This window comes from Dasypus novemcinctus, chromosome 2, assembly GCF_030445035.2.
Source record: "Dasypus novemcinctus isolate mDasNov1 chromosome 2, mDasNov1.1.hap2, whole genome shotgun sequence".
NCBI lineage: Eukaryota > Metazoa > Chordata > Mammalia > Cingulata > Dasypodidae > Dasypus > Dasypus novemcinctus.
Window position 1 is genome coordinate 120754085 of NC_080674.1, and position 27603 is coordinate 120781687.

The 27603-nt window shown below is 36.1% G+C and overlaps 2 protein-coding genes and 1 long non-coding RNA gene across 6 annotated transcripts in view; 1 reads left to right on the forward strand and 2 right to left on the reverse strand.

Annotated features, from left to right (window-relative positions):
• The window catches only part of PGGT1B (protein geranylgeranyltransferase type I subunit beta), a 64290-nt gene extending 62457 nt beyond the window's left edge, over positions 1-1833 (reverse strand). For 2 of the 3 annotated variants that reach the window (XM_012528507.3, XM_058277230.1), the window contains exon 1: positions 1663-1802. In XM_012528507.3, the coding sequence (XP_012383961.1) occupies positions 1663-1802 (140 nt within the window). Of the gene's footprint in view, positions 1-1662 lie in introns of all 3 variants that reach the window. The other variant, XM_012528506.3, reaches the window with a different exon arrangement.
• A 66-nt stretch (positions 1834-1899) lies between these two features.
• Positions 1900-6066, forward strand: LOC105746976 (uncharacterized). Its single transcript, XR_001119171.3, has 4 exons — positions 1900-2213; positions 3102-3178; positions 4201-4263; positions 4993-6066. It is a non-coding gene; the product is annotated as an uncharacterized lncRNA (long non-coding RNA).
• Positions 4437-27603, reverse strand: part of CCDC112 (coiled-coil domain containing 112) — a 55132-nt gene continuing 31965 nt past the window's right edge. Inside the window, exons 4-10 of one of the 2 annotated variants that reach the window (XM_004485125.5) lie at positions 25916-26005; positions 23609-23684; positions 19473-19863; positions 6806-7216; positions 6055-6150; positions 5245-5363; positions 4437-5004 (exon numbers count right to left, since the gene is read on the reverse strand). In XM_004485125.5, coding sequence (XP_004485182.2) covers positions 4974-5004; positions 5245-5363; positions 6055-6150; positions 6806-7216; positions 19473-19863; positions 23609-23684; positions 25916-26005 — 1214 coding nt within the window. In that variant the 3' untranslated portion in view covers positions 4437-4973. The remainder of the gene's footprint in view (positions 5005-5244; positions 5364-6054; positions 6151-6805; positions 7217-19472; positions 19864-23608; positions 23685-25915; positions 26006-27603) is intronic. The other variant, XM_058277224.2, reaches the window with a different exon arrangement.

Sequence of the window (27603 nt, forward strand, 5' to 3'; positions counted from 1 at the left end):
ACACAACCAATCCAGTGTCCACATAGAAGAGGTGGCATTGGATTGGGAAAAGTGGACATAATGGACAAAGGGTATGGGGAAAGGCAGGAAGAGATGAGAGGTGGAGGCGTCTTAGGGACATGGAGCTGCCCTGGATGGTGCTTCAGAGGTAATCACCGGACATTGTAAATCCTCACAGGGCCTACATGATGGAATAGAGGAGAGTATGGGCCATGATGTGAACCAATGTATATGAGGTGCAGAGGTGCCCAAAGATGTACTTACCAAATCCAATGGATGTGTCATGATGATGGGAACGAGTGTTGTTGGGGGGGGGGGGAGAGGGGGGGTGGGGGGGTGGGGTTGAATGGGACCTCACATATATATTTTTAATGTAATATTATTACAAAGTCAATAAAAAATAAAAAAATTTAAAAAAAAATTTTAATTAATTTAAAAATTAAAAAGTCATATGTGCAAGTGGCTGCCGTATTGGACAGAGCAGCCCTAAAGTTATTGAAGTGGACAAGATAGACAAGGATTCTATCTTCGTGAAGTTTACATTCCAGTGTGAAGGAATGCTATTAAAATAAGTAAAACAATAAATATGTAATTTCTGGTGGTCATGGGGTGTGGGTGGGGAATCTCTTTTGCAAAGATTAGGGAAGTCCTCTCAAAAGAAATCTTAATTAGGTACCTGTCCTTCCTATATGCTCCCACAGAACCCTCACCAACATAGCATAGAACTCTATTGAAATTTCTTTTCTCGTTTAGCTGTACTTCAGCTGACAAGTATTTTTTGACTACGTGCCCAAAAGTAATCTACAAAACTGTCAAAACTGATTAAGTGATACACTGAACAAAATACACCAGAGATTCACAGTTCAGAAAATGCCAGGAAAGATCAGAGCAAAAACAATCTGCTGTCTCTTCCCCATTCAGAATATGGAGTTTTGGAGCCTCGTTTCAAAACACAGCAATGCAGAGCAAAGAAAGCCTCCTCCTTTCGTCCTTCTCATCCCAAGGCAGTTTCTTATCTTCTGCCAAATCACACTCCTCAGCCAACTCCAACCTTACCAGTCTACTGCATACACACTTTAAAAAGATGTTTCATTCAATACAGCACCTCTTTTTGCCAATCTTCTCCCACCATTAGATTTACAATTCCTAGAAAGTAAATTCTGACTCTGCTGTTCGTTCCTATACATAAAACACCATATAGCCTTTTTCAATTAAGAGTTAATGACTTCGGAGAGGAAAGGGAAGCACAGGAAAGGTTCTTTATAACACACTGTCAAATGCTTGGTCTTTTTCCTTTCACAGTCGGACGTAACCAGGCGAAAATCGAACTGTCTCAAATACTTAGCGTGTTGACTCACAGGATCTGGGAGAGGGAGTAAAAAGAAAGCTCATAGTTGACAAGAAAAAATGGTTGTGAAGTAGAAAATGCGGAAACTGGAGATTCCAAAACCTCTCGATTTAAAACTCCCCAAACCCTCCCGCCGTAGCTCGGGCAAGTGAAGGTCTCTGCAAACCCGTCTGAGAGGGGGAGGCGCCGGGTTGGTGGCGGGTGGGCGGCAGCGCAGTTTCCCGCGGGCGCCGGGTTAGCTGTCCGCCTTCGCTGCGTCTTTCCGCTGGGGCCAGGGACGCGTTCCAGCCCCGCTGACTGTAGCCACAAGTTACCTGCTGGTCTCGAGCGAAGAATAGCGCTCGGGCAAGACCTGTAGGCAGCGCTGGAAGAACCGCACGTGCCGATCACGCAAGAAATCCAGCCGCTCTCCCTCACCACTGCCCACCGGCCGATCGTCCTCCGTGGCCGCCATGTTGCTCCGGAAACGACGCCTGCCGTGATCCGGAAGCAATTGTAGCGCGGTACGAAACAGGGGTAACCTGGCAGTGGAGGAGCGCGACCATCCGGCAGAGGCGGGGACGGAGGCGCGCGTTAGGTCCAGGCTCCCTAGTGGGACTAAAAGTGCGCCTAATGGAAAGCGTCATGCAGCACTTTCTCAGATTTATCCCTAGGTAGCGTACGACCAACCTTTTATACTCCAAGCCGCAAAGGTTTTGAAACGCCTCCCAGTCTTTGTAAAGTTCAGCCCACAAATCCTTCCACGTTCGATATTTGGGAGTGAGCACAAGGTCAACAGCTTCAAGTTCGCTTTGAGGAAATCATGGTTCCAAAGAACTTGGGGATAGATCGTCTCCGAAAACACGGATGGGTTGCTATAAATTTGGTAAGACATTTTTGGAAGGTTACAGCTTTTAGCTGAATGGATAAGGAAATCAAAGCTACAAATCAAAGGTGGAGATACTTATTAAGTATCGACACTGCAGAAGTTTAAGGACTTTCCTGTTCTTTAGAAATACGAGGAATCTCATACATATATGCACGTGTATGTACGCGTACATACATAACATATACATACATGTGTGTATATATATATATGACTGCATCATTTTCTTTCACACGTCTTACAGATTTTACTCTGCTTGAGTCAATGTGCCATCCAGCATAAAAGCAAAAATTTTTAAATGGTGCATCAATTTGCAACTGCAAAATAATTTCAACTAAAAATTGAACATGCTTTTTTAGAAAGAAATAAAAAAAAAGATTTAAGTTGTTTCAGCCACATAAGAAGTTTGGATATAATTTTAATTGTTGGTTTTCTTAGAAAATGCATTTCTTTAAAAAAAAAAGAGAGAGAAAACGCATTTCTTAAAAAAGGAACCCTTTGATCTGGAATTATACTTATTCAGCACTCCTAAGTGCCTTCCATAATTCTAGGTACTAGTAACTACTTATTCATAGTTCTACCTATATATCTTTAATAAATATTGCATTAAACTGTCCAGTATGGGTGTTGGTGCTTCTGTACAGATATGGGGGCCACAGTCCTTGCCTTTCAGATATATGTAGTCTAAAGGAGTTTTTTCACCCTATTATAATTAAGATTTTTCTCTCTCTCACACATTGGCAAATACTTGAAGGTACTCAAAGTAGAATCATATAATACAAATTTAACTTAATAGAGTCTAGTATGCACAATTTATACATGTTCAGGAAATACAGTCCTATTCAAATAGCCATTAAAGGGAAATCAAGTATTTCATTTGATTTACAGCTCAAGAACCAGCAATCTAATCCAACTGGGGAGGAGAAACTTACGTTGGACTCATTGAAAGATAATATATCCCTTAGGTAAGTGAAGGGCTTTTGGGGGTGACTGTGACCATAAAAATTTTTTTTATCTACAGAATCTAACCCCCACATAGAATGTTACTCTACATGATTAATTAAGAATATCTCAAGCCTTCAAAGTATGGGAATGTTGGCGCATGCTTATTTGACATGTCTCTTATGAGCCATAATGAAAACATTGTATCAATTATGTTTCTCTAATATCTTATATAAAGGACCCATATAATCAATTCCTCATTTATTTCAGATTCAGTTAGACTAATTTCTTCAGAGGAACTTCCATGCTTTTTCATTAAAAAATCAAACTGAAAACAAAACCAAAAGCCATAAGAATCACATCACACAGTATGCTTACCTTAGATGCCCAGAAATTGAAAGCTGCATATATGTGTAACAAAAAGCAACATGTTAGAAAGTAACACACAAAAAATTTATGTTTCTGTATCTTGTAGCTGTTTGGTTCTGTTTTTAAACTCTGATGTCCTGTTCTATATTTTCTAAACTGCTTCAAATCATTTAAAAAAGTTATAGAGAACAAATAAAATAAATAAATGGGCATTCCTGATCAAGAATGTTTTATGTCAGTTCTCTCATTCTGCATTAATAATTTTATCAGAGTTCAGCTTCCAAAATTTGGAAGCAATCTACTCTGAATATTAACTATGAAATAAGAAAAGGCTTTGACCACTACTAACAGCAAATTTCTAACAACATTATTTAACTTAAAATTATCAAATTAGAAATAAAGATACTCTAAGGTGAAAGTTATAAGAAACAATTTTCGTATATTTATTATGTATATGGTACTTTTCCTATCAGAAGGGAACTAATTAAAGTCAGTGAATAGGATTTTATATGAAAAGTTAAGTTGAATTAAGTTGTATTTGTAGGTACAAAAACTGTATTTTTAAATTAACCCTTCTGACCAAATGGATATTAATTTAACAATTCTACACCACTTTAAATGCCATCAAGAGAAATTATAGTATTCTAAAGCTAGCTTATTTCTTATAATGTTGCAGAACAAAGAATTTTTATATTTTGAAGAAAACAAGCAGAAAACAAAATTGCATCAGCCAGAAGAGGTAAATGACATGAAAAGTTTATAAATGTGTGAAGTCCAGGAAGGCTGAAGGGAAATTTGGAATAACTGAAGAAAGCAAAAAAGATTATTATCAATAATATATAATTAGTAAGGTATGTGAGGCAAGAGGCATATTTTAAAAATAAATATTCTCTATATTAAAACAAAACATGCTTCAAACAAATACGAAATGTTTATTACACAAATATGTAGTTAACTGCCAAACTACCAATTTGTTGAACTTAGAAAAAGTACTATCTTATTATTACATAACTAGGAACAACAACAAAAAGCTTTACATTTCTGTTATTCAAGCCAACTTACCTCCAAACTTTAAAAGTTACAAAATTTTGGTTTAAAAAATGTCACTTTATGTCCCAATTTATTTTATGCCATGACAAAAACAAAATATCTTCAAAATGTTCTGTGCATATAAATGAAACATAAACTCATTTAAATAACATCTGGTATCAATAACAGCCCAACATGAGTTAAATAGTAAATACTGTCTTTAGACCGAACAGGAAACGTTAATGACAAAGCTAGCATGGAACGTAATACCTGTCAATTCATATGTAATACAATTAATAATCAATCTGATTGGGCTAGTGATATTTAAAGAATATGGTTAGTTACTCTATTTCCTGGTATAATTGAATATGCTAACATTCTCATCTACTGACTACCAATTTCATTATCTCATATTCTTCTCTATACTCTTTGTCTCCAGGTTGGAATAGCCCTAAGGAAAAAAAGAGAAGAGAAATTGTAAACATATATTAATAGAAAACAAACAAAAAATCCAAACAGATTTAAGTAGTTTAAATATCTTAAATATATATATGTATATAGATAGATTTGTTTTTCCAAGCTTTTATTGTAAAATATACAGTCAGAAATGGCAAAAAAAAAAATTAACATATATAAATGTGCAGTTAATTAAACTATTATAGTATGAACACCCATTCTAATGTTTCTTTACCTATGTGGGATATGTAGAAGTGGCCCAGAGCATGTTGGTCCTATCTTTTTGGTCCGCTCTTCCCAACCTTTGGTAGGTTTATAAAGCCGAGAGGGATCTCTACTAACATTGTTTTCAACCTATAATCAGAACAAAATGAGTAAGATCCTTTGTAAAAGAAAGCAGTTTTAAGAAATAATTTTTATATGAGCTAAACAGTAATGAAACTGTTAACCTTGTAGACAGTGAACTTATTATTACTATGCTCTTTTATACAGCTAAAATGAGCTACAAAATCTAGACTACATCACTCTGTTAATAAACTGTTATTTAGTGTATTTTTCTAGTTCTATTTCTAATTTTTTCTATTCATATTATAAGGCAAATTTAATGCAACTAAGCATGAAAGTGATGTAGTCAAATAATAAATTTAGGATAAATAACCACCTGTAAGTACTGTACTTTATCCATGAGGATCAAAAACATCATTAGTTCTGAGTATTACCAGTGAGATTAAGCAATGCACATAGCTGCCATAGGTCTAAAACAGACACTCATATCGCAAGAATGAAGAAAAGGATGGTGAGAAGGAAGAGAAATAATTTAGGGTGAGAGAAAAAGAGTTGCTTATAATATGAAATATTAGAATTCAACCAATAGTTCCATAAATTGCACTAAGCTATGCTTCCTAATATGTAAAAAATTAAATAAGAATGAAATTTAAAGGAGATGGTGCAGGAATAAAGCTGTATATTAAGAATATGGGTTTGATGTCTGTATATTGATAAATCAGGTAATTATGACAATAATAAAAATGTCAATAAAAACTACCTTTTCTTTTAATTTTGACAGTCGTCTTTGTTTTTCTGCCTTTTTATCTTCCTTTGCTTGTCTATCTAGAATTTTCAATTCAAGTTTATGTAAATCCTAAAAAACATATACCACCAAGAAAGTAAAAATTTAACTAGAATTTTGTCCAAAGTTTGATTGTTTGCAAGTAAAATTAAGTTTTCTTAAATATCAATACTTCCCCAATATTAACCTTCTAACAAAAGCTAATAGCTTTATTTTCTCTAAATATGAATGTAATACATGCATATCCTTTCTGAATCACTTTCTTTTAGGGATTTGCTTATGGTCCAGTCTAAAACTCCTTTGCTTTTGATAGATGAGATTTAAGTCCTTAGTTTCCCCCACAAAACCCACTGTTCTCTGCTAGGAAGATTTCCCCTTTCCTTATCCTTACTTCTCCTTTAAGACTCCACAGCAAGGATCACTTCCTCTTTGACCCCTGTAATTGCATAAGCTTCCTTTGAAAACAAAAAAAGTACTATTCTGTCCAGACTTCAGTGACACACTATTTACCACATTATACTTAAACTCCTACTTGCACGTCTGTATTTCCCACTAATATAAACTACTAGAAATTAGGGAATATGGCTTGCTCATTTTGGTAAACTAATGCTATCAGGCTGTACAGGACCAATATAAAAAGCAGTTATAAAATTTTGCTGAACATGATTCTGAAGTAATACTTTCATGTATAGCACTTAAAAATTATTTAGGAAAAATATATACTCACTCTTTCTTGAAACCTGGAAATTTCATCAGCAACAGTTTTTCTTTTTTCTGCCTTTTCTGCCTTTTCCCTTAGTTCCTTTTCAAGCCTCAGAAATTCTTCCTGTTCTTTCTTCTGTTGGGTGTAACTTTCTAGTAGTACTTTTAGTTTAAATTGGCGTTGGCGCTCCTTCTGTTGCTTTTTCTCTTTTTCTTCTTCTTCTTTTAACTGAGAAGTGTGTTTCATTGAGATTTCTATTCTCTTCTGTTTTTTCCAAGCTTCAACTGCCAGTTTTTGTTTGTTTCTTTGTTCTTCCTTTTGCTTTTGATTATCTTCTTGTTTATTATGAAAAAGCATAGGCATATCATCTGCCTTTTCCTTTAACTTGAAAATTTCCTTTTTTTGTTGCTTTTTACTTTTCCAATTCTGAATAGACTAAATGATTAAAAAAGGAGTAACAAAAAATTATGTTTAAATCAGCAAAACTATATTAAAATAAAGCAAGAGTGACATCAGCATGATGGTATAGTAAAATCCCATAGAAACATTGAAAAATAAGTAGAAATTCTCAGAATAAATTTTCTCAGAATTCTGGAAAATAGTCAAAGGTTTACAGCAATCAAGCAAAGACCGAATAAAGCAAAGGGCAACTTAAAAATGTTAGGAAAGCCTTTGTTGTTGTTGTTCGTTTTTTTCCCCCCTTTATTAGAGAAGTTGTGGGTTTACAGAACAATCATGCATCAAACATCGGCTTCCCGTATATCACCCTACCACAGACACCTTGCATTATTGTGCAACATGTGTTGGAATTGATGATAGCAAATTTTTATAATTGTACTATTAATTAAAGTCCATGTTTGTGTAGTGTAGTTCCAGGGACTTAAAAAATTTTTTTTATTCTGTTTCTGTGATGGTTTGGGGTTATATGGACCCCAGAATTCATGTAGTTAAAGCTTATCGATTCCTGTGAGTGTAAACCTATTGTGGGTAGGATCTTTTGATTAGGTTACTTAAGTTAAGGGCTAAATCTTCATTACTAGAGACCTTTATAAGAGAATGTAATTCAGAGGGAGGGAGAGAGAGAAAGCCACAGAAGCCAGAAGTTGAAAGCAATGAAACCTGGAAGAGAAGGGTGAGACCAGCAGATGCCACCATGGGCCTTGCCATGTGACAGAGGAGACCAGGATTGCCAGCAGCTGGTCCTTGGGAAGAAAGCATCACCTGATGATGCCTTGATCTGGATGTTTTCACATCCTCAGAACTGTAAGGGTAAGCTAATAAATCCCCATTGTAAAAAGCCAACCCATTTCTGGTATACTGATTTTGATAGACAAGCTGTCACCAACATCCATTACCAAAACACTACCATCATGCCAAAGAGGAACCATGTACATTTTAAGCTTTAACTTCCGATTCCTATCTCCACCTTATCCCCTGATAACCTATATTCTAGAATCTGACTCTGCAGGTTTGCTTATTCTAATTGTTTCAATCACTGAGATCATACAATATTTGTCCTTTCATGTCTGGCTTATTTCACTCAAGATGTCTTCAACGTTCATCCATGTTGTCACATGTATCAGGACTTCATTCCTATTTATGACTGAATAATATTCCATTGCATGTAAATACCACATTTTATTTATCCATTAATCCACTTGGGTTGCTTCCATCTTTTGGCAATTGTGAATAATACTGCTTTGAACACTTGTGTGCAAATATCCGTTCAAGCTCCTGCCTTCAGATCTTTTGGGTATATACCTATAAGTGGCATTGCCTGGTTATATGAAGTTCTATACTTACCTTTCTAAGGAACCACCACACTGTCTTCCACAGTGGCTGCACCATTTTACGCGCCACCAAGAATGGGACTAGTGTCCCTATTTCTCCACATCCCTTCCAACATGTTATTTTGTTTTTTTAATAGTACCCATTCTAATGGGTGTGAAATGGTATCCCAGTATGGTTTTGATTTGCATTTCCCTTATGGCTAATGATGTTGAGCATCTTTTCATATGCTTTCTAGATGTTTTTATATCTTATTTGGAGAGATGTCTGTTCAAATCTTTCCCCTATTTTAAAATTGGGTTGTTTGTCTTTTTGTTGTTAAGGTGGAGGGTTTCTTTATGTATTCTGGCCATTAAACATTTATCAGATATGTTGGTTTCCAAATATTTTCTCCCTCTGTGTAGATTGTAATTTACCTTCATGATAAAGTCTTTTGAGGCACAAAAGTTTTTAATTGTGTTGAGGTCCCATTATCTATTTTTTCTTTTGTTGCTTATGCATTGGGTGTAAAGTCTAAGAAACCACTATCTAACACAAGGTCCTGAAAATGCTTCTTTATGTTTTCTTCTAGGAGTTTGATAGTTCTAGCTCTTTGAGCCATTTTTTTAAAAAACTCTCTTTATTATTACTATTATGATATTATTATTTTTGAGGTACCAGGGGCCGGGGATTGAACCCAGGACCTCACATGCAGGAAGCTGGCACTCAACCACCGAGCCACATCAGCTTCCTTTGGCTGTTTTTTCATTTGTTTGCTTGTTGTTTCTTTTTGTTTTTTTCAGGAGATACCAGGAACTGCACTTGGAACCTCCCATGTGGGATATCCACTTCTATTATTATTTTTAAAGAAGCTTTAGAGTATATAAATGTTACATCAGAAATATAGGGGACTCCCATATACTTCACCCCCTCCCCCTCTCCCACTTTTCCCCATTAAAAACATTTTTAAATAGTGTGGTACATTTGTTACAAATGGTGAACACATTAAAGTATTGCTACTTATTACCACGGTCTATAGTTTACATTATGGTTTACACTTTGCACCCTAAAATTTTATAGGTTTTGACAAAATGTATAATGGCCTGTAGCCGTCATTACAATGTCAGGCAGAAAAATTCTAATGTCCAAAAAATGCACATTCTTCCCTCTTCCTCCCCTCAGAACCTCTGGTGACCGTAGCATTTATATCAATGCTACAGGTTCTTCTATACTAGAATAATAAATAATGTCTACTTTAGTCTATAGTTGCATTCCTCAATCTTGAGGATTTGGAGACGGTGAGTCCCACTCTTCTTTTGATTGAGAGGGGGCTTAGATCCCATGGGGCAGGTAGGAGGAACTGTCTTGCTTGCAGTTGTAGGTAATCTCTGTTTTGGGGGATGAATGTTGTCCATCATCATCCTTTTGTTAGTTGTCCTGGGTCAGTCTGATAAATTCAAGGGTAGGTATTGGCTGCAACTCTGCTGAGATACAGGGCTCAACCAGCATATGGACAGCCAGAAGATTTCCATCTCTGGAACATATATTTAATGGGTATAGTACTAATTATAGGTTCAAATAAAAGGGGTGTAAGAAACATGTGTAGGAAAATTATAAATGAATCCAATTCCAATACTTCGGGGGGATACACCAAGATAAGGCCCACTGACAGGGTTCCTAATTCCTGGGGTTGTCTGCCCTGCCTGTAGAGTCTAGATGTCTCTGATGCCCCCTGCTTGAGGCCCTGTTTGCTGTAGCAGTCAGTGAGATCCTTGTAAGATGTGCATAAGCATAACCTCTAGAATGAACTCCCAACTTGCTTTGAAATCTCTTAGTCATAAAAATTCTTTGTATTTAGTATTTCCCCCTTTTGGTCAAAGGCTTTTTACAAATGCATTGCTAGCTAGTGCTTCATTATAATCCGTCTGTGCCATTAAAATCTGTCTTTGGTCCATTTTGAGTTGATTTTTGTATATGGTTTAAGATAGGGGTCCTTCTTTTTTTTGCAAATGGAGATCCAGTTTTCCCAGGACCATTTGTTGAAGATACTATTCTTTGCCAATTTAGTAGGCTTTGCTACCTAGTCAAAAATCAGTTGGCCATAAATGTGAGGGTTTTCTGAGCTCTCAATTCTATTCAGCTGGGCTATTTATGTTCTTGTGCCAGTACCACGATGTGCTTTTTTTTTTTTTAATGAGAGCCCTTTTCACAATCAACTCCCACTCCTCTTTTTTTTTTAAAGATTTATTTCTCTCCCTTTCCCCCCATTGTCTGTTCTCTGTGTCAATTTGCTGTGTGTTCTTCTGTGTCCGCTTGCATTATCCTGCAGTACTGCGAAACTGCGTCTCTTCTTTGTTACATCATAGTGCTGCGTCAGCTCTCTTGTGTGGCACCACTCCTGGGTGGGCTGCACTTTTTACACATGGACGGCTCTTCTTGCGGGGCGCATTCCTTGTGCGTGGGGCACCCCTATATGAGAGAGCCCCTGCATGGCACGGCACTACTTGTGCACATCAGTGCAGCGCGTGGGCCAGCTTACCACATGGGTCAGGAGGCTCTGGGGACTGAACCCTGGACCCTCCTCCATATGGTAGATGGACGCTCTATTAGTTGAGCCACATCTGCTTCCCCATGATGGTTTTTTTTTTTAAATATTTATTTTTTATTTCTCTCCCTGCCCTTCCCTTCCCCTCCCCCCTTCCCTCCCCTCCCCCCTCCATCCTTCCTCCTCCCCCCCCAGTTGTCTGCTCTCTGTGTCCACTCGCCGTGCGTTCCTCTGTGACTGCTTCTATCCTTAGCAGCAGCACCAGGAATCTGTTTCTTTATGTTGCGTCATCCTGCTGTGTCAGCTCTCTGTAAGGTGCCATTCTTGGGCAGGCTGCACTTTCTTTTGTGCTGGGCGGCTCTCTTTACGGGGTGCACTCCTTGCGTGTAGGGCTCCCCTACGCAGGGGACACCCTGCATGACAGGGCACTCCTTGCGCGCATCAGCACCGCACATGGGCCAGCTCCACACGGGTCAAGGAGGTCCCGGGTTTGAACCGTGGACCTCCCATGTGGTAGGCGGATGCCCTATCCATTGGGTCAAGTCCACTTCCCCCCCATGATGTTTTGATTACTGTGGCTTTGTAATAAGTTTTAAGATTGGGAAGTGTGAGTCCTTCAACTTCATTTTCCTTTTTCAATAGACTGGCTTTAGCTATTCAGGGCTCCTTATCCTTCCACATAAATGTGATGATTGGCTTTTCCATTTCTGTAAAGAAGGCTGTTAGAATTTTTATTGGGATTTCATTGAAATTATAAATTATTTTGGGTAGAATTGACATCTTGATGACATTTAGTCTTCCAGTCCTTGAATACAGAATATCTTTCCATTTATGTAGGCCTTCTTTAATTTCTTTCAGTAGTGTTTTGTGGTTTTCTGTGTATAAGCCCTTTATATCCTTGATTAGATTTATTCCTAGATATCTGATTATTTTAGTTGCTATTGTGAATGGAATTTTTTCTTGATATCTTGTTCCAATTGTTCATTGCTTGTATATAGAAAACACTACTGACTTTGGGGTGCTGATCTTGTACCCACCACTTTCCTAGATTCATTTATTTGCTCTAGGAGCTATGTTGTGGATTTTTCAGGATTTTCTGAATATAGGATTATATCATCTGCAAATAGGGGAAATTTTCCTTCTTCTTTTCCAATTTGGATGCTTTTTATTTCTTTTTCTTACCTAACTGCTCTGGCAAGCACTTCCAGTACAATAGAGAATAATGTGGTGCCAGTGGGCATCTGTGTCTTTTTCCTCATCTTAGAGAGGAAGTTTTCACTCTTTTAGCATTAAATAGGATGTTAGCTGTGGTCTTTTCTTATAAGCCCTTTATTGTGTTGAGAAAGTTTCCTTCTATTCCTCGAGTTCTAAGTGTTTTTATCAAGAAATTTTATCAGAATTGACAAATGCCTTTTCTGTATCGAGGTGATCATTTTCCCCCCTTGATTCTATTAATGTGGTATATTACTTAACTGATTATCTTATGTTAAAACAATCTTGTCTAATAGGGATAAATCCCACTTAATTGTGGTTCTTTTAATAAGTTGTTGGATTTGGTTTGCTAGTATTTTCTTGAGGATTTTTGCATCTATATTCATAAGACATATTAGTCTGTAGTTTTCTTTCCTTGTGGTATCTTTATCTGGCTTTGGTATGAATGAGATGGTTTCATAGAATGCGTTAGGGAGTGTTCCTTTCTCTTCAATTTTTTGGAAGATTTGAGCAGAACTGGAGTTAAGTCTTCTTGGAATGTTTGGTAGAATTCCCCTGTCAAATCATATGGTTCTGGGCTTTTCTTTGTTGGGAGAATTACTGGTTCAATCCCTTTAATGGTCTGTTGAGACCTTGTTTCTTCTTGAGTTAATGTAGGTGATTTGTGTTACTAAGAATTTGTCCATCTCATCTCATCTAGGTTATCTAATTTGTTGGCATACAGTTGTTCAGAGTTTCCATATGTATTTTTTTTTTAATTTCAGTGGGGTCCATAGTAATATCCCCTTCACATTTCCAATTTTTGTTATTTATATCCTTTCTTTTTTTCGTCAGTTTAGCTAAAGGCTTGGTGATCTTTTCAATGAACCAACTTTTAGCTTTGTTGATATTCCATCATTACGGCTTTTTCGGTTTTCTATTTAATTTATCTCTCCTTTAATTTTTGTTAGTTCCTTTCTTCTGATTGTTTTGGGTTTAATTTGCTCTTCTTTTTCTAGTTCTTCCCGTTTTGAGTTTAGGTCTTTGATTTGAAATCTTTTTGTGAGGTACTGGGGCTGGGGATTGAACCTGGAATCTTGTATATGGGAAGCCAGCACTCAGCCACTGAGCCACGATGGCTCCCCTGAGTTGGTCTTTTCATTTGTTTGCTTGTTGTTGGTTTTTTGTTTTTCTTTTAGGAGGTGCCAGGAACGAAACCTGGGACCTCCCACATGGGAAGCAGATGCTCAACTGCTTGAGCCACATCTGCTCCTGTTTCTTCTTTTTTAATGTAAACATTTAGAGCTACATTTCCTTTCACCACAGCCTTTGCTGCACCCCATAGGTTTTAGAATTCTGTATTTCCATTTTCATTCATCTCAAGATATTTTCTGATATTGCCTCTGATTCCCTTTTTAACCCATTGGTTGTTTAAGAGTATTTTGTTTAATTTCCACGTATTTGTGAATTTTTCCTTTCTCCCTTTGTTATTGATTTCTAGCTTTATTCCATTAAGGTCAGAGAATATACATTGTACAATTTCAATATATTTGAATTTATTGAGACTTTTTTTGTGACCAAAAGTATGATGTATCCTGGAGAATGAGCCATGCACACTTAAGAAGGTGTATTCTGTTTTCGTTGGGTACAGTGTTCTATATATGTGTCTGCTAGGTCTAGTTGGTTTAGTGTATCATTCAAGTCCTATATTTATTTATCTTTTGACTAGATGTTCTATCCATTTTTTAAGTGGTATCTTAGAGCTCCTATTATTAATGTAAAACTGTCAATTTCTCTCTTCAAATTTATCAGTATTTGATTCCTATAATTTGGGCTCTGCCGTTAGGCGCATATATATTTATAATTGTAATACCTTCCTGTTAAATTGCCCCCTTTATCAGTATGTAATGACCATCTTTGACCCTCATAAGTGTTTTAACTTTATCCAATATTAGTATAGCCACCTCAGTTATCTTTGGATTACTACGTGTATGCTATATTTTTTTCCCATCCTTTCACCACCAGCCTACCCATCTTTGACTTTAAGGTGAGTCTCTTGCAGTCTGCATATAGTTGGGTCATGTATGTTTTCATTCTACCAATCTCTGCCTTTTGATTGGAGAGTTTAATCCATTTACATTTAAAGTCACTAATGATAATACAGGACTTTCTTTTGCCATTTTGCCTATGTCAGTCTTACACCTTTTTTGTCCCTTAATTCCATTAAAGCCTACTTTTGTATTTATTTGCTTTCTTGTGTTACACCATGTTGAGCACCTTCTCATTTCTATCTGGATATATTTTTCTTCTATTTTCTTTATAGTTATCATAAAGGTAAAATTTAACATTCTGTAAATATAACAATTATATTTGGTTTCATAATAACTTAACTTCAATAGTATGCACATATACTTTTCCTATACCCTTCTGTCCCCATACCTGTTTTCTGTACTTGTTACCACTGATACCTTTGTACTTTGTATGCCCCAAAGCCTAGATTTATCATTACTTTTTATACATTTATATTTTAGTACCTGTAGGAAGTAAGAATGGAGTTACATACTAAACAATTCAATAATATTGGCATTTATAATTACCCAAATGGTTGCCTTTACCATAGTCCTTATATCTTTATGCTGCTTTGAACCACTGTCTAGTGTCCTTTCCTTTCAGTCTGAAGTACTCCTTTAGCACTGCTTGTAAGGCAGGTCTAGTGGTGATGTATTCCTTCAGCTTTTATCTGAGACTGTCTTAGTCTCTCCTTTATTTTTGAAAGTCTTGCCACATGTAAAATTCTTGGCTGCGGTTGTTTTCCTTCAGCACTTTAAGTATTGCAACCCACTACCTTCTTGCATACATGGTTTCTGATGAGAAATTGGCACTCAACCTAATTGGGATTCCCTTGTATGTAATATGTTGCTTTTCTCTTGCAGCTGTCCAAACTCTCTCCTCTTCTTTTGCATTTGACAGTGTAATTAATATATATTGGGGTATATTTTTCATCATGTTTATCCTGTTCAGTTTTCTCTGAGCTTCTTGGATATCCATATTCACATCTTTAGGTAAGTGTGGGAAGTTCTTTTGTTATTTCTTTGGCTATTCCTTCTGCCCCTTTCTCTTTTCTCTTTTGTGGCTTCCATAGCACATATATTGGTGCCCTGATGGTATTCCATAGCTGTCATAGGGAGTTTTTGCTTTTAATGTCTTTTTTTGTTCTGCTTCTCAGCCTGACTCAAGTCAGGCATCTTGTCTTCACAGTCACTGATTCTTTCTTCTGCCAGCTCCATTCTCCTCTTGAAACCCTCCTGGGCATTTTTCATTTCAGTTATTGTGGTCTTCAACTCCTGTTTGGTTCGTTTTTAAAAATTCTCTCTCTTTACTTATATTCCCATATTACTCATTCATTGTTTTCTTGATATCCTGTACTTCTTTCGCTATAATTTCCTTCATCTCCTGAAGCATTTTTAAGATAAATTTTTTAGACTTTGTCTTTGGTATGTCCATTTTCTTACCTTCTTACTTGGTGTTTTCTGTATTTTTATCCTCTTTCTTTGGATGAACCATCATTTCCTGCTTCTTTACTTTCACTGCACACTGAATGTTGTAATATTTTAAAATGTTAGCTATTTACTCCCTGGAATTTAAAACAGCTGGTGATAAGACAGAGATTTTCTTGAGCTTCAGCCTTCCTATCAGTCTTCCTGCTCAAAGAGAATACACTATGCAGGGTTTTCCCTGTCTTATGGGGCATCTGTTTTGTCCTGGGTTTTTGGCTGCTGGTTGTTTTGGACTTCCCCTATTTACAGGAGCTTGGTAGTCTCCCCCCTTGCCCAGAGGACAAACCTCCCTTTCCAGGGTATCAGAAGCTGGCAGGCCCTTGTCCCAGACTGTCTTTCTATATAGTTTTTCATACTCCTTTCATTGTCTTAAGCTGCTTTTGTCTAGAAGCAAATTCTGGCAGGAGTGTCACCCCAGGGAAGGACTTTCCCAATTCCAATTCCTGGCCAAACAGGGATCCACGAAGGGTGTGTATAATGGCTCCAAAGTGCCCTGTGGAGGTGGCACCCAAAAACTGAACTTTCCTGGCCTGCACAGCAAATGCAGCCCTTCAGCTTTGAGAAAGCCCCTGTGTCTTTATTTTTTTTTATTTATTTTTTTTTAAAGATTTATTTATTTATTTAATTTCCCCCCCTCCCCCGGTTGTCTGTTCTCGGTGCGTATTTGCTGCGTCTTGTTTCTTTGTCCGCATCTGTTGTCGTCAGCAGTACAGGAAGTGTGGGCAGCGCCATTCCTGGGCAGGCTGCTCTTTCTTTTCACGCTGGGCGGCTTTTCCTCACGGGCGCACTCCTTGCGCGTGGGGCTCCCTCACGCGGGGGACACCCTTGCGTGGCACGGCACTCCTTGCGCGCATCAGCACTGCGCATGGCCAGCTCCACACGGGTCAAGGAGGCCCGGGGTTTGAACCGCGGACCTCCCATATGGTAGACGGACGCCCTAACCACTGGGCCAAAGTCCGTTTCCCAACCCCTGTGTCTTTAAATCTCTATCATCTTCACCCATTGGGGGATGGCTGAAACATAGGCTCCTGCTGCCTCTGTCCAGGGCAAGGTTGAAACCATGGCTGCCACCACTTTTGTCTGCAGTGGGTTGAAACAAGTTGCCTTCAGAGCCCAGGCCCAGCAATCCAAGTTCTCTAGTCAAAAACCATGATCAGTGATAGGCCATACATACCCTTATTCTTGGGGAAGAGGATTTTTATGTCCATTTCTGTTAGCATCAGCTAACCAGGGACTAGACCCTGTGGTGGCATGCCAAAGAGTGGGGAATGGGCACTGGTAGCTGCCATGCAGAATAAATTGTGGTTCTTTACCATAATTTATTAGCCTCTTCCACTCTCCCCTGGGTGCTGAACAGTGTTTTTCTGGCCTCTGGAGTTTCAAATAGTTGTTTCAGACAGTTTCTGTCTGTTTAATAGTTGTTTTGGTGTAAGGACTAAGTCCTGGAGCTTAATACTGCACCATCTTCCCTGGAAGTCTCATGTCCCTCATGACGTTTTTACTAGCCCTTTCCCTACTCCCTTCTTATCAGCACAGTGGCAGCTCCTGTTCCCAATGTGAGTCCCTGGTTCCAGGTTCCAAAGGGAGCAGAGCACCACAAATTCCTAGATTGGCGTGTATGTCTGTTTATTCCAGCATGTCTGGGGACTGCCTGAAGGACTGATTCAAGGTGCTTATATTCACCTGTCCCTGAATTCATTTTGGATGGAAATGTGGCTGGCATGGTCACTAAAATGCTGGCAGAAAACAATCAAACCACAGCCATCTGGGGCAAAATATTCTGGCCGAGACATAAAATAATTCCTGGGGCCCAGGAGAAAGGCTGTGGAAAATTTCCTAGGGAAAATTAGGTATTTGGAGAGTTCATGCATACAGGGGTATTTATAAGGCCATGTATGTTAGTACAGCAAGATTTATGCTCAAAAGAACCTGAGAAGAATCTAGACCTTTACCACAGGCAGTTCTTTAGGCTCAGTGTTAAGGCTGGCCCAGCACAGAGACAATGTGCAAAGACTGGGAGATGAGTGGAGTCTCTTTTTGTTCATTTTTATTAGCTCCTGGCATTCAAGGAAATCTCAATAAAAATTTTAAAAAGTATAACCTCAAATTTATCTTTCTAGAAAGAATATGGATTGCAGGAGGATGCTGGTTGCTTAGGTTTTAAAGGTGTTATTTTTTAAACTAATGCAATTTTTTTCTATTTCTGTTTTGAAAAAAAATTTACTGTATTTTTTTAAGCTATCTTTTAAAATACTGAATAATGGTTGCTTTTATTCTTTTGTCCTTCCTTTTCCTCTCTAAATCTCCAGGCTCACAAGGACTGTACCTCTCATAGACTCCTCCTTCTCTTTACCTGCTCTTTCACTTTCATAGGCAATATCCCTTTGCTCTAATCACCTCACTCATGCTTCAAAATCCTCTTTTTAGGCATTGGGTACTTTCTGAATGACAGTCCTCTGGTCAGATATCAAAAAAGGATTCAAAAGCAGGGTGGTTAAGAGCATGGCCTCTGAAACCAGACTATTTGGGACCAGACTCTGGCTTTGCCATTTATAAGGTATGATTTAGATGAGCTGCTAAACTTGCTCATCTGTAAAGTAATAGGAAGTATCTTTCTCATAGAGTTGTTGTTAAGACTAAATGAGCCAGTGCCTGGCACATAGTGCTTCATAAGTGTGAAAACATAAAATAATTTAAAAATAAAATAGCTCAGTAGCATTATATAGGGGCATATATATTTTTTAAAAATTCTAACTGCCTTCTCTGTCTCTTAAAGAATGCATCCACTGAATTACTCCCCCACCACCAAGATTTTAACACTTATTTCATAATATTTCCTCATGGTACATTATTCAGTCAACATTAATTGATTAAAGAAATCCTTGTGACATGTACTATATGCAAGGAATGTGATGGGGAACCATGGATGATTAAAACAATACCAAATGCCATCTAGTACATTGTGCTACTCAAAGTGCCAGTTCGTAACACTATAAGGAAATCCTGCGAGAATGTAAATCAGTGCACTGTTTCTTTCATTGAAAAAGTTTTCTGTGAACAAATGTCAACTGAACCAAATAGTGTGCTTCCTGGGTAGTTGATTCTAGCACACTGATCTTATCTTACTGTGGACCAGTAACAGTTTGTCAACCAAAATTTTGTTCAGGGACTACATTTTAAGTAGCACTACTGTAGGTGAGATAACGTGTATAAATAATAGAATACAGAATATGCTATAGCACATGGTAAAAGAGATATATACAAAGTATTTGTGAGATTGTTTTTCAAAACAATGTGGTCTTTCCTGGTAAGATGATTTTTTTCCCAAGTCTGAGTAGATCTGAATTACACACATTTTGGGCTTGCCCACAATCAGAAATTTTCTGGCTGACTGTATTATTTATTGGGGGATAAATGTTTGGCCTTGAGGAAGTACAAATGAGGTAGTCCCATTATTTAGGTAAATTACTTAACCTCTCTATGCCTCAGTTTCAATTTACATAAAATGGGAGAAAAAATAAAAATATCTCATGGTATAGTTGTAAAGTTAATGGTATGTTTAAGAGTTTAGAACAGTGCCTACAGCATAGAAACATAAAATGAACAATAGCTGTTAATCTTTTAGGATTACCTCTTTTTTTCTTTCTTCTAGAGCCAGAAATTTTTGATACCACCTTTCATGCTGTTGAACGTCATCCTGTGTTCTTCCAGGAAGGTGCTCTAGAACTTCTCCCATAAATGTTGGCCTTCCTTTATGTTTGTTTCTCACTTTTACAAAATTCTGGTGATCATAATCATCCCAGCCTCCTTGTCGTCCTCCTGTTTGCTGAAGGAATTTTTCAAACTCTATCACTTCTTCTGGAAGAGTATTTGGTGTTACTTTGTCTATAGGAACTTTGCTTGACATTGCTCTGAAAGGTTTCTCTGTTTCTGAATTACCCACAGCCCATGTGTCCATTTTTCTTGATATGGCACACAACTCATTATTAGTTGTTTTTTCTTCTTTAATAAGTTCTTCATATCTAAAATTTTAAAAATAAAGTTTGAATGATAAAGTACAAACCAGTCCATATTAACTTTTCATTTTTCCTCAAATTTAACTACTCTTGACACTTTTCACATCATCTTTTCCATCCCATCCCATCCCCTTTCCTATGTTCTATTTCTTTCTCCTGCTGAGGTCTCCTCTTTTCTCCTTTTTAACCTCTCAGCTGTCCTAACCCAGCCTTTATTCTTAAATATTTGCTTGCTTCAGTCTTATTTTTTTTACTAGTTTCAGGATGTTGATGAAATTATGTAGATATAGAAAGTTACTGCATGCATTCATTAATTTAAATATTTATTGAGTACCTACTATGTGCCAAGCACTGTACTAAGTCCTGGGAATATAGTGGTAAGGAAAATAAACATGGCCTCTGCCATCATAGTCTAGTGGGAGAGACAGGCATTAAATACACAATATTGTCACTGTTTGGGGTTTAACTACATGCAAATTATAATGAGAGCTATGAAGAAAAATATAGGAATCTCTGAGAAACAGAGGATTTGGGGATCACAGAAGGCTTCTCTGAAACCCTTACAAAGGAGTGCTGAGAACTGAAAGATGAGAAGTAATTAGCTAAGTAAATAAAGGGGGGTTCAATAGTAAACAAAGGTCAAAGTTTGTAAGGTAGAAAAAGTTAGGTGAGTTTGAGACACTATAAGAAGTTACTATGGCTGAAGCATAATGGATAAAGATAAGTAAATGAGCATAAAAGAGGTGGAAGAGTTACACAAGGGTCAGGTCATGCAGGCCACCAAAGGATTCTGAGCCAGGAGGGTCACATTATTCAATGTATGTTTTACGATGACTAGCTACTGAGTGGCATGTGGAACTGGAGAGAAATAAGAATGGAATCATGGAGACCAGTTCGGAACTATTCCAGAAGTCCAGATGAGCGATGGTGGTGGTGGCAGGTGCAGTAGAGAGAGATGAAAAGATCTGAAATATTTGGAGGAAGAATGGACTGCTGCCACTGACTCCGAATGACTTTTCCTTATGTTGTACAGTGTCTTATGATTATTAACTGTTTGGAGTATGTTTGTTGAAAAGAATGGCAACATTCTGAGCTCCCGGACTTATCCACTTCCTAATGCAAGGAACAACAACTGAAAAGGTCTTAGTTCTAGGCTTGTCTATTCAATGCAAAGTGGTGATCCTAGTTGATAAGTGATGAATGGTAAAAGCTTTGCCAATCCACCTTTCTCAATACAATGTTTTCTCTTTTCCTCTACACTGTGTAACAGTGGGTGAGATATTTTTAAAAGCTGCTTTAACTTTACTAGTATTCCAATTTTATTACTTGACTGAGTTTAAAGTAGTTATCATTATCTTCGTATCCATTGCTGTGACTTATTTCCTCTAATTATATTTCCTTGTTCTCCATATTAAATTTAAAATTCACCACTAGTTTCCCCACATTTCAACAATCTATCCTGGCATAACTTTTCTTCTTTATCTCTTAATACTCTTTTGCTTGGTACCTATTTTCTCTGGTCCAATGGCAGTCTTAAACTTCTCTTCTGTTACGTATATTTTCCAGTGATGTTCACATGAATGACCTAATCCCACAGATTTACCTCCAGGACACAATACCTAGAATGCCACCTATAATTCCATTACTTTCTCTCTGGTTCCAGAAAAGATAGCAAATGAAAGAGACTGTTATAATTGTAAGGATAATCTTGGATCATCTCTAATTTATATTAAATAATTGACCAACTGCAGTAGGTACTTTATCAAGTTATATTATAACACAGCTCATGATTTTGTGATGCATGACCACAATAAATCAGTAAGTTGTGACAACATGTTTAATCTCCTTAGGAGTCTTTGCTTCCAACATCTCTATTTTTGAATCCATGCCTTTCTCTAGACTTGGAATAGTATTTCACGTCACACATTTCCTTCATTTAGTATCCAAACTTATCATACTTTATTTCTTCCAGAAAATTCTCACAAATGGAGGAAATTTCTAGAAAATTCTGCCAAACAGAAAAAATAACACTATACATAAATAACTATGTAGAACCCAGAAAGCTGCAAAAGCCCCCAGATGTGGCCAAAACAGCTAAGTATAGGAAAAATACTATAAAATAAATGTATTTTAAATGGAAGAACCCTTCAGAACTCATTTATTAATATTTAGACCAGCATTATCCAAGGGAATTCTTTGAGAATGGAAATGTCCTATATCTGTGCTTTCTAATATGGCCACTAGTCACATGTGGCTATTGAGCACTTGAAATGTGGCTAGCATGAATGAGGAATTGAAGTTTTATTTATTTATTTTTATACTAGTTTAAATGTATTTAATAGTCAGATGTAGCTAGTGGCCACTATATTGAATGGTGTAGATTTAGACAGTGTTAAATTTTGTTATCTGCTTTCTCAGTTTATAGCAGATTCAAATAGCATATTAGAAGACTAGGAGGAAAAAAGGGGAGAAGATGGCTACTTCATGTAAGTATAATATCAATAAGATAAATCTGACAATTGATTCTGAATGAATAGAGTAGAGAAAATAAAGTAGTGGCCAGTCATGTCAAATACTATCAACTGCCCAAGAGAACTACTGTATTGGAGACTAGTGTAACATTTATCCTTATAACCCTTGAGCCATTATAAAATGGCTAAATTATGTTACGTATATTATAGTTAATGAGGAGGAATATATTTTAGAGTGCTTTCCACAAAAGAAAGTTACTTTTAAGGTAGTGTCATTTAAATGCACAATTCCTCATAAGGAGTTTTCTGGATGATAATGTATAAATGAAGTATTATAGGAAATGGATATGGCTCAAATGATAGAGCATCCACCTACCATATAGGAGGTCCAGAGTTCAGACCCAGGGCCTCCTGACCCGTGTGGTGAGCTGGCCCATGTGCAGTGCTGATGCACACAAGGAGTGCCATGCCATGCAGGAGTGCCCCCCATGTAGAGGAGGCCCATGTGCAAGGAGTGCACCCCGCATGGAGAGCCGCCCCATGCGAAAAAAGAGCACCCTGCCCAGGAATGGCACCACACACACGGAGAGCTGACGCAGCAAGATGAACAACAAAAAGAGACAAAGATGCCCGGTGCCGCTGACGAGAATGCAAGTGGACACAGAAGAACACACAGTGAATGGACACAGAGAGCAGACAACAGTGGAGGGGTAAGGGGAGAGAAATAAATAAAAATCTTAAAAATAAATAAATAAATGAAGTATAGTACCAATGGAAAACCTGCTTGATTCAATGACTTTCTGAAAATCAAATGTTTTACAAATAAAAAAATGTTTTCTGAGAAAGTTTTAAAAGAAATTTTAGCAAATGACAACCTAATGTCTTAAGGTTTATACCCAAATTTATCAAGGTTACTGGATGATTTTATTTTCTTCTGAGAGTCATATATAAATTAAACTTCTCTTATGTTCTCTTCTTTCCTTTACTAGATTTCTAACCTATTACAAATTACAGTGTAATGATGTCCAAATTTTACACTATACTTTATTAACATCTATTAATATAAGCCTTAAAAGAATTTCCTCAGAAAAATACCACCTTTTAAATTCTCATTTGAGATTTTAAACATGAAAAGGGTCTAAAATTGAAAACAGAAGAAAGATATTAAATTACTTTTCTGTACGATTCATATTAAATACATAATAACTGTATATAGCAACTTAGAGGAGAGTTATAGAAAAAGGTCAGTAATCTTATATTAATGTAAATTTCAAACATACATCAACCTCTGCTCTTCTTTAAAGGTGTTAATTGCATTTTCAATTTCTTCCATCATTTCTCTGAGCTTTTCAACAACTGTTAAAAAACATGGAAAAATTATTTTATGTTATATTTTATTATGGCTATAAAAAATGAAATGTTCTCCTAATTTAAAACATTTCTTAGCCTAAAGGATAAGAAAATTGTACTCAAAAGCTGATTTTAGTTATTGAAAATTTTTCTGTGTATATATTTCATTATTATTATGTTGTATAAAAATTGTTTCATACTATATATACTGTTTTGTGACTTGCAGTTTTTACTTAACAAAATGTTGTGGTTAACTTTCCAAAGGAATATAGCTATATAGTACTACCTCATTCTTTTTATGGCTATATGGTATTTCATTGTCTAAATCTATGCTAAGTCATTTAATCAATTCTCCAATCAATAAACCTTTAAATGTACACAATGCTGCAGTGAATATCCTTGAATAAATATTTTGCATGCTTATCTAAGTATTTTTAGAGGGTAAGTTAATAAAACTTGAAATGCTAAATCAGTAAGTATGCCCACTTTACAGTATATTCTTAATGTCAGATTATACTTTAAAAAGGTTCTACCAGCTTACAGTTCCAAACAGTGCCTAAGAGAACCTCCTTCCTATTTATCTTTTAACCATTTCCAAAATGATGGGAAAAAATGATTTAATTGATATTTTTGTGATCATTGTTAAGCCTAAGCATGTTTTCATATGGCTTTTGTATTTCTTTTGCTATGAAGTACATTGTATAACCTGCATCCATTTTTTATTAGGTTATTCACCTTTGTCTCTCTAATTGGACATGTTATATTATGGAAATTATCCTTATAAGTATCTTATATATTGCTAATATTTTTCCTAATTTGTCTTTCAACCTTGCTTTATGGTTTGAGGTGTGTTTTTTAAATAGTCAAATATGTCTGTCTCTAATTTCTGATCTTTGTCATTCTTAAAAAATAATTTGAAAAATTTTTTGTGATGATGAATACACAACATTGTGATTATACTAAAAGCCCTTGATTATACACTTTAGATTGAATGGTATGTAACTATATCTCAATAAAACTGCTCAATAAATAAAAAAATAATTGTGCAAGAATAGCCAGAAGTAGCAGCTATGTACAGCACAGGAAACAGAGAGAGATTGAGTGGTAAAGAATTTTCTTGTCTGTTTTTTGTTTATCTTTATATTATTGAAGTAGTGAAAATGCTCTAATAATGATTTGAAGTGACAAATGCACAACTATGTAATTATAACAGATATTACTGATTTGTCCACATTGGATGAACTGTATGCTTTATTGATATGTATCAATAAAATTGATTTGTTAAAAAAATCATTTAAAAATGATAAAAAAGTGAATGTTTCAAAAAGCATATAATAAAGATTATTAAAATGTTAACCTGCATTCTCTTCTAGTATATTTATGGTTTCACTTATTTAATAAGTTAATTATAAATATTTATTAGAAATTATATTAAATAATTTATTGAATATAATAATAGTAACAGTTGACCTTTTTTGTGCTTCTATGTTATAAGCACTACACCAAGAACTTTATATGTACACCCCAGCAACCCCATAACAGACGTCCTATAATAATCTCCATTTTAAAGCTGAGGAAATAGAAGCTCCGTGACATCAAGTAACTTGCCCAAAATCACACAACTAATAAATGGCAGAGACAGTATTCAACCTGACATCTGTCTAATTCTTAAGTCCATACATCTTATCACTCTACTATATTGCTTTGCTCCTTTAGGAATCAATGTTTGTATATGGAGGGAGATAGGGATACAATTTTGTTTTGTTTTTTTTCCCCATATGACTAGCATTTGCCCCAATACTATTTAAGGAATAAGTCCCCTTTTCCTTATGTATTTGAAATGCCTCTGAAAGGCAATTATTTCAAAAAGCAAATAAGGTGAAGGAAAAAGCACTGCACTATGAATCAGGAAAATCAGTTTGTTTTCCTCTTAATTTAGCTGAATTTTAACCTTGCCAGTCATCAGATTCTCCGTCCTATAAATTACACTAATATTTTTCTGCCTATCTCCTAGTTTACAAGGATTTGAAAGCATTTTAATAGTAAAGAGACTACATAAATGCCAGGTATTAGAGTTCTTCAACATTTCCTTGCTAATCTCCACCCAATAAAGTAGGGTCTAGCTCCATTTATGCCAAATAGAAAAACAAACATTTTATTTTATAAAGTATAAATTGTCCCAAAGAACAACAGAAAATATTAATACGTAAGAAAATATAGAATTTAAATTTACTTACAATCAGGTGTAGGCTTCACATCTTGTAACTGATGCTGAAGTCTCTTTACATTGTTATGTATTTTGGCCAGTTGTTGCTGAATTTTTGTTCCTATAAGGAAGAAGTATGTCCTTTAAAGTAATTCTATGACAAATATGGTTACAACTCAGGATTCTGCATGTAAAACTAATCACAATCACTTAGAAAATGATAATCAAGAGAAGGTAAATAAATAAAAAAAGATGGTTTCAATACAACCTGAACACTTTAAGTACACTTGTTCTAAATAAAGTATCTCTCAATTTCTTCCAATATTTAAAAGCTGACAATGAATTAAATTTTACTATGATTTACTAAAGGAATGTCTGTTGTTTTTTACTCTGTGAGGACTGAATTATCGGACATGGTTTAAATACATGGATCAGTACCTTAGGCTTAGTCATCTTTTGTTCTTTGCCTGTTTTTATCTCCTTTCCTGTTATTATAAATTTGTTTTTCGTTCTTGTCATATAAATTATAGAAATAGAATTTGTTCTATAAGTCTATTTTAGGAATATTAAACCTATCTAACCATATTAATTCTACGAATACTGACACACTTCCCATCCAGGAATTAATACCATCTAACTACATCCTCTAAGACAGGGACTGGTGATACCCACTGGTGTCACTGTCATGGCCTTGAGGAGCTGCCTCAGATACCATTCAGTGGCATCTGTGTCACAAGTTGCCGAGGTCAACCAAAGGACAGACTGAAGTAAACTATTAAGTCCACAGAAATCACCTGGAAAATAAATGAAGGTCTCACAGACATTTTCAGATATTCTTTATCAGCAGCAGAAAGACTGAATTCTTTCATATTTTTTTCTTGAAGTAGTATTTATTTAAATTACTAGGCTAATGTCATATATATTAATATTGATATACATATATATAGTAGTAATATTACTTTCCTATCTTTGGTTGCTTTATTCATTAACCCCCTTTTTAAAGTTTTTCCAACTTTTTCACCAGTTAGCATGTGTTTAAAAGTCCTTAAAAGCAATTTTTAAAAAATTGACCTACAGGCTTGGACACAGTGCTAATATCTAAAATAAACCTCCATGTGACCTTGGCTTGCTCTATTTTTTATTTAAATTCAAGAGTTCTGTAAAAACAGAAACTTTATCCAATATATTTTATGGGGCCTTATTTTGGAACTGTAGGTCGGGACACTTCTCTAGTAAAAGTTGACTAATTAGGAAAGTGTTTTTGTTGTTTTGTTACTGCCATAGGTTGATCAACTACAATGATACCACCATAGGGCAAATATTATTTTTATTTTATTTATGCATTTGGAACTGACACTCTGTATAGGCAATCATTTAAGTACAATATTACATAATTGCAGTAGGCTAAAATTATGGCATGATATTTGAGGTAAGAAATAGATTATTTACTACTTCTAGGCTGAATATACAAAAGGAAAACTTCTATATCCCAGAAAAGAACAATGAATTTCTTTATCTCCTAGATAAAACAAATACCAAATATTATTAGAGAGAGGGTAAATTGTAGAACAAAGGTAAAAATAAAGTTGTCTTAAAAAATGGAAAAATCAAGTGGCCTAAAAATGTACAAAATAGAAACACTCTACTTAATGGCATGACTGAGAAAAACTAAGATCAGCCTTTGTCAGCTGTCTATAAAAGAACTAAGGAAAATTTTAA